General features: G+C 44.2%; 1 protein-coding gene across 7 annotated transcripts in view; it reads right to left on the minus strand.

The window, feature by feature from the left end:
* The window catches only part of cadpsa (Ca2+-dependent activator protein for secretion a), a 131,533-nt gene extending 124,523 nt beyond the window's left edge, over positions 1-7,010 (minus strand). For 4 of the 7 annotated variants that reach the window (XM_037490298.2, XM_062563812.1, XM_062563811.1 and 1 more), the window contains exon 1: positions 6,089-7,010. In XM_037490298.2, the coding sequence (XP_037346195.2) occupies positions 6,089-6,472 (384 nt within the window). In that variant the 5' untranslated portion in view covers positions 6,473-7,010. The remainder of the gene's footprint in view (positions 1-6,088) is intronic. The other 3 variants (XM_037490297.2, XM_037490291.2, XM_062563810.1) reach the window with 2 other exon arrangements.
* Between the last annotated feature and the right edge of the window lie 557 nt (positions 7,011-7,567).

The following is a 7,567-nucleotide window of genomic DNA, read 5'->3' on the forward strand; positions in this document are numbered from 1 at the left end:
CAAATAGCAAAGCCAATCCACCCTGATTAAGGAGATCAAGGAAATTTCTGACAAATCTTCCCAAAGTTATGTAAAAAAACAAACATCCCATATCTCTTCAATCATAAATGCTGCTTACGTTAAAATATATCAATGTATTATTATATTTTTAAAATATATCCAGCAGCCATCTTGTCAGGGGAGTCAGCTTGGGATTTTGGAAGCCCTAATGTCACAGTGGAATGTCATTCCTTGCTCTACATGTTTGGGCTTTTAAGCGAAATGCCGCTCTTCTCCACATGGGGCTACTCCAATCCAATAGGCAACGACAATTTGAAAATCCAGATTTGACTACTCCAGTTTCTGTGCCATGAGGCCTGTAGTAAAGCCTCTCTAGATTTGATCTGTGTTTTGCCTCTCTCCGTGTGTTATTGGGATGGAAACATTAAGTAAGTTCAGGCCAATCTGAAAATTTAAAATAAATTCTCTGAGCCATCTATGTTTATTACAAAACCAGTAAAATATATACTGATAATTGCACATAAGAACACACTCACAGGTGTTGCCCTTTATCCTAACAGCAACATTTGTCTAGATCAGAGGTGTCAAACTCATTTCAGGATCGGGCCAGATACTGCCGACTTTGACCGAACGCGGGCCAATGATGATCGGCGCGAACGGCTGACGGGGGAGGGGGGGGGGCTGCCGGTCAGACCGACGGTTCGCTGACGGCGGGACGTACGCACTCCGGTGGCGGGCCGCAATGGACGGGCAGCCGGACACCGGCGTCTGGCCGTGAGTACTTCCGTTTTAGCGGCTAAGCTTCGCGATATACCGGCGGGCCAGCTCTAATAGTAAATAGATTTAATGATGCGGGCCAAAAATAAGTCATTCACGGGCCGGATTTGGCCCGCGGGCCTTGAGTTTGACACATGTGGTCTAGATAGACAAAATAATTCTAGAGAAATTTCCCTTTTTCTACTTTTTTAAGAGCAGAGACTAAAATAACGTTCTGTCCTCTTAAGACTTGAAGGGCCGGCAAATCCCCTCCGGCTCCGTGGTTATCTGAACCGGTGCTTGCCGTGAGAGCCAGTCTGCAAGCATGAAATGTAATACAAACACCCGATGACCCGCGTGCGTTTCAGTCTCTTCTCTCTTCTTTTTCTGCCTCTATCTCTGCCGCCAAAAGCTCTTTCTACCAACCCTCTTTCTACCAATCCAGAATTTAATCCTCATTTTCTCCTCCCCCCTCCACCCTTCTTCTGGGAGACTTTGTCAACTATTTTACCAAAAAATAGCTGACATACGCTCCTCTTTCTCTAACCCACCTCCTTCCACCTGTATCCCATCGACTTCACCTCTATCGCCCTCCCTTACCTCTTTTACCACCCCTTTACCACCCCAAGAAGGTCTCCTAACCAAGTTCTTACCATAGTAACCTCTACTGGGTAAACTGAAGAGGATCTGTGTCGGAACCATGTCCTCTTACTACTGGAGTTCCTCAGGGCTCTGTCCTGGGTCCCCTCCTCTTCTCTATCTACACTAGGTACACGCTCTACAACATCAGGAGAATACGGCCCCTTCTCACTCAGAAGGCAGCGCAGGTACTGATTCAGGCTTTTGTCATCTCTCGCCTTGACTATTGTAACTCTCTCCTGGCAGGTCTTCCTGCTACTGCCATTCGAACATCCAGAATGCAGCAGCTCGACTGGTGTTTAACCTTCTGAAATACTCCCACACCACACCACTTCTCCGTTCTCTTGACTGGTTACCAGTAGCTGCCTGCATCCAGTTCAAAACATTGGTTCTCACGTACCATGCTGTGAATGGGTCCAGTCTACATCCAGGACATGGTCAAACCCTACATCCCAACCTGCACACGCCGCTCTGCATCTGCCAAGCTGCTTGTTGCTCCCTCTCTGAGAGAAAAGCACTCGGCGAGATCACGACTCTTTGCTGTCCTGGCTCCCAGATGGTAGAAAAAGCTCTCTGATTATATCAGGACTGCAAAGAGCCTTTACATCTTCCGCCGAAAACTCAAGACACACCTCTTTAGACTGTACCTTGAGTAAAACACTAACAAACTGTAGCACTAACAAATTGTAGCACTTAAATTGTACTTTAAATTGTACTAGGCATCTGGGCCCAATCTGGCTTCATAGAAACGGCCCTATTCAGGCTAAGAAATGGCAGCTTGATTTATTGGCAACCAGCATTGAAACCGGTTCTGACCCATTGACGGCTGCCGAACATGTGCCAAATCAGGCATTCTAGAATCGGGGCCTACATCATGTTGAGACATGGCACCCGGGTTTATTGGCCAACCAGCTCTGAAACCGGTTCTGGCCCGTTGATGGCTGCCAAGCATGGGACGAATCTGGCATTAGAGAATTTGGCCTACTCTGGTTGAGACATGGCAGCTGGGTTAATCGGCAACCAGCTCTGAAACCGGTTCTGGCCCGTTGATGGCTGCAGAATCTGGGCCCAATATGGCTTCATAGAAACAATGGCTGCCGAACATGGGCCAAATCAGGCATTATAGATTCAGGCATATTCTGGTTGCGACATGAGAGCCAGGTTTATCTGCAACCAGAACTAAAACAGGTTCTGGCCCATTAATGGCTGCTAAACCTGGGCCAGATCTGGCATTACAGAATCAGGCCTAATCAGACTGAGACTTGTTGGGAGAAAGAAAATTTGTTGTCTGTCGGGTTGCTAAGGGACATACAGGTGAAACTCGTAAAAATTTGAATATTGTGCAAAAGCTCATTACTTTCAGTAATTCAACTTAAAAGGTGAAACTAATATATTAGTGTGTATATATATATAATATATATATATATATATATATATATATATATATATATATATATATATATTAGGGCTGTCAAATGATTAAAATGTAAGCAAATTAATCAGATTTTTCAGTGGAATAATCAGGATTAATCACTATTTGCAATTACACCTTAATCCTAACCATTTTTTCTTTCTGAAATGCATACCAAAGATAGATAACAGGACACAGATACATAATTATCATTATTATTATCATCATTATTATTTTTTACATAAATACATGTTATTGATATTTGACTTGGTTTAATTTATTCCAGAAAATAATCAAAGCAATGTTATTTGATATGTTACAGACTGATTTCCCTGCATGGCTCTAGAAGGGTCTCGAGCCTCTGCAGTTTATCCCACTCTGCTGCGGTCGGCAAAACGAGTTTGTGCTCCTGATGGTCCAGGGCTGCGAGGACCAGACATGTCAACCCTCCCGATACTTCCGGAAGACTCCCGAATTTCAAAGCCCCTCCCAAAAATCTCCCGGACCGACCTTTCTCCCAAATTTCTCCCGATTTCCACCGGACAATAATAAAAGTTACACCTTGAAGTCGAGCGGCAATTATAACGGAAAAAGAGACTGGCGCTATTTTTGACAGCCCTAATATATATATATATATATATATATATATATATGTCACGGTTTGGGTTCTTGTCTTGTTTTATTTTGTAGTTTCATGTCTCTTGTGTTCCTGGGTAACTTCAATTCCTGCCTTGTCCTGTCTTCCCCTGTGATTGTCTTGCCTGATCGTTTCCAGCTGCGTTCAATCTCCTGCACCTCCCTTGTGTATTTAAGCCCTGTGAGTCTCTTGTCTTTTGTGGCGTCATTGCATGTCGGTATCCATAGTTGTCAGAAGCCTGTTGTCGTGACCTGACCTGACGTATATATACACTTAGTCAGCTTTGACTAAGTACAACTGTCTTTCACTGTCTTTTCACTTTGAAAACTTAAATGTTTTGTCTTAGTCATTACTAGTATTATTTACTCTCTCTCACTGACACACATTGTGTTCTGTGTAAACTGATAGTCAGGAAATTCATGTCACGGTTTGGTTCTTCTTCCGGTTTTATTTTGTTTTATCATGTCTCTTGTGTCCCTGTGATTGTCTGTCGAATGAGTGTATTTAAGCCCTGTGTGCCTGTTGTCCCCTGTCGCATCATTGTCTACGTTACATGCTGTGGTTTGTGTATGTCTGCCTTGTTTGGGGATTTAAAGAGCAGTTCCTGGAAAGTCCTGCATTTGAGTCCTCCCTCAACCTGCACCAGCAGCAACACGCGACAATTAACACTCTTTGCCGTTTGAAGACCAGTCCAAGATCTTGTCCAGACCTCCCAATTCTTTAGTATGTGTGTGTGTTATCTATAACTATATCATTCAGAGCAGGGAAAGAAAACCCCTTTTAGAAGCCTTGATGCATGACTTTTATGTGTGTCATCTCTGCTCCTGTTTAGAATTTAATTATTTTACACGTGTCAAGTAAGATTACTTACTGACAAACAAAATCTATACAAATGTATCATAAACTCGGATGTCTCTGAGTCTGAAACACTGTTCCCTCCGATGCCTCAGAACTGTGTGCTCTGATTGACAAGCAGAGACCCTTAATGGCTGCTGGAAAGAATAACTTGTCAGGCTGACACCTCGGTCTATGTGATTAATACCAGCTCCTCCCTCACCCACAGAGCTGTCTGTGCTGTGTTCGGGTATAGATTGAGAAAGAAGGTACCATTAGTTAATGTACAACTTGTATTACTTTGTGCTCTAGAAGAAAACACAATTAAATACTATTTGATCTCTATGCAGTCTCTGCAGTCTCACCCAAGTATATTCAGGTGCCATCCTTTTCCCCGCCCAGCAGCAGAATAGTGTAAGCCAACGAGCTCAATCACTGATGTGTGCTATGGCGGTTCAGAGGCCAGGAGATTCAGACAGACAGCCCGGGGAGAAAAGTGGCAGCCTTCAAACTGTGTTCATGTGTGGATCTTCTCTGGTGAAGTGTGTTAGGATTGGTAGTCTGACCCATTAGTGGGTTTCATATTGCGCCGTTTTGAGTTCAAACTAGTGCTGCTGTGAATCAGTGTCACTTTCCTTTTCATGAAAGTACTTTCAGGTGTTCCTTATATGAGCATTTGAGTTTGACATTAGTATTATTATCATTATCTGGTTCATTCATCTGTTGCCTAAGACTTTTTCCCCCTGGATTTATTTACACTGTTACCATCTTTATCCCCTGAATATAACTTGGGTAAGGTGACACGTGCTGAAAGAAATAATGGATCATTAAGCAAACAAGTGCTTCTATTAAGTCTGGTTATAATTGCCGTATGCCATCTTCACTAGATTATATGCATAGTTCAAACAGGCAATACAGCTATATCTACAACTATCATACGTGACTTTAACTTATGTGGATGACTTTAACTAATATGACATGCTTTTACGACACTGCTGGTCTCTCAGTATAGATCCAGAATTTATACTGTAATTTAATTAAGATTCTAGTACAGGTATGTCTTAACTCATTATAATACTGTTGTGTAACAGATCTACATCCAAGTCATAGACTGTATTTTTAAAACTGTCATGTTTTCTTGTAGTTTTGAAACAAAACCAATAAACCCCTGAAGGACCAATATTTAAGCTGAGAAACATGTCTTCATAGGGGATATCATCCACTGGTGAGGCTGCATCAATTTCTGCTGTGCAACAGATTGCTTCTGGTAAGAGCTGCATCAGAGTAGCATGAGGGGAGGGGGGCAGTGGCTGTCTTCATATGGTGGGAGCGACATACACACATACGCTCTCCAGTGTCATGCTTCAGCTGCTCCTTTGTGTTGCCAGCTCGTCCCTCTTTATGGGTTTAGCACATTTCGTTCTGTCTTTAAAAACCTGTCTGGCCTCACCTTTTCATGATATCATACAGAAAATAATTATTAATCAAAGTGAAAATATGTTGATGAACCTTAATGTGCAGTGAGGTATAGTGTAACTTTCATCTCAGACTGCACTCCATCCATCACAGTGCACGATCTTTTGAAATAGAAGTCTGTGCGGTGCAACTAATAAAATGTAGAAAAATCATCTCTGACTATAAAGGTGAACTGAGTTGTATTTCTTCCTTCTGGGAATATTTGACCAAAGGACGTCTAGCAACACGGTGCGTACGTGGAAGCAACAGTTGGTGTCATGTAACTCAGTAATTTCCTCCAGCAATATGTATTTAAAACCCAGCGGGAGGTTCCCCGTTCGTCGGACGGATCTTACCTTCTGCTGCCTCCTGGCCATGTCGGTAGGTTGCTTCGCGTTAAACGGATAGGCGATGCAGCGCATCACAAACACATACAGTTGGAGTCTCTTCTTCCTCTCCTCCTCCTCTCTTTGCATCTTCTCCAGGTCCTCCTTCTCCTTGTCGCTGCCCACTGACGGGCTGGGGCTGGAGGGTCGGGCGCTGCCGCCGCCACCACCACCGCCGCCGCCACCGCCGCCACTCCCACGGCACCGGGGCTGGAGCCCCCCGACGGCGTGGCCGTCGGAGGCTCGGCCCGGTGACAACCGGGCTCCCCCGGCGCTCTTCGGGGCTGCCACCTCTTTGCGCTCCACCTCCACTATCTCATCCCCTTCCTCCTCGCTGGAAGACGGGTCCAACATTGTCTCCGAGCCTTGGATGGCGAATAACAGCTACCTGCCGCTGCAAAGGTAAAACTGCAAAAGTAGGAAAAGATGCAGATCAGCGTCAGGGAGCCACAGAGAGAGAGACCCGGGGGAGAGAGAGACCCAGGGGAAGCAGCTGTGGAGACGGAGAACTGACTGATGATCACCTCTGGAGGAGAAAAGACCGCGGTCAAATCAGCTCAGCAAGAAATAAAGATGAAAGTGTTGTAGAGTCTGTTTGGTTGCCTTCCCAAGCCTTTCAAGTCTAGCAGACGGTGACACATAGGAGGGGTTTATCATGAGAGCTGATATTAAGGGGGAGGGGTCACAGGGAGGGACAACAGGAGGAAGCGTTGTGCTGCAGCTCTGCCGCCCGAGGAGAAGAGGAGGAGGCTGGGAGCTGGCCGCGGTCCTGAAACCCGACCCCCGGCTGCTCTGAGACCAGTTTGAAGAGCCTCCGAGCACACTCGGTGAATGGCCACCTGATGATCTATCGAAGTCAAAGTCAGCAGGGTACAGTAGAAGACCGGAATCAACGCAGTTTGGTTTTCACAATAAAAGCTTTACCTCAATATGAATACATGATCAAATGAATGATGGTTTGACAATTTAAAATTTGTGTCGATTTTTGCCTACAAGGCTGCTTACATACACTTAATATCGGAGAATATGAACCAAACAACATTATTACCTGAATTTTCCCCCCAAAAATACGGTGAAATACTGGCAGCTGTTGCCAGAACTCCACCATAAAAATGAAGCAACAACATATTAGACATTCCCAGTGAACATTTTTTGGTTGAAAAGACGTTGAATAGACGTCTATGCCCGACGTTGAAAAGACGTTGCAAAATGGTTTAAAAGTGAAAGTTGTTTCAACGCCTATTCGTAGACGTTGAAAAGACGTCTATATTTAGACTACATATCAACGTCATTTTTAATACGGTAAAATGTCATCCTCTACTTTGTGCTATAGCATTATTTTATAGGTTCTAAAAAGAAATTACGTCCACATTTGTACGTTTACCACCGATATTAAAAATCACGTTGAAAACGGGTCTAAACATAGACGTCTTTTCAACGTCTACGAAT

The sequence above is a fragment of the Pungitius pungitius genome, chromosome 8, assembly GCF_949316345.1.
Source record: "Pungitius pungitius chromosome 8, fPunPun2.1, whole genome shotgun sequence".
Lineage (NCBI taxonomy): Eukaryota > Metazoa > Chordata > Actinopteri > Perciformes > Gasterosteidae > Pungitius > Pungitius pungitius.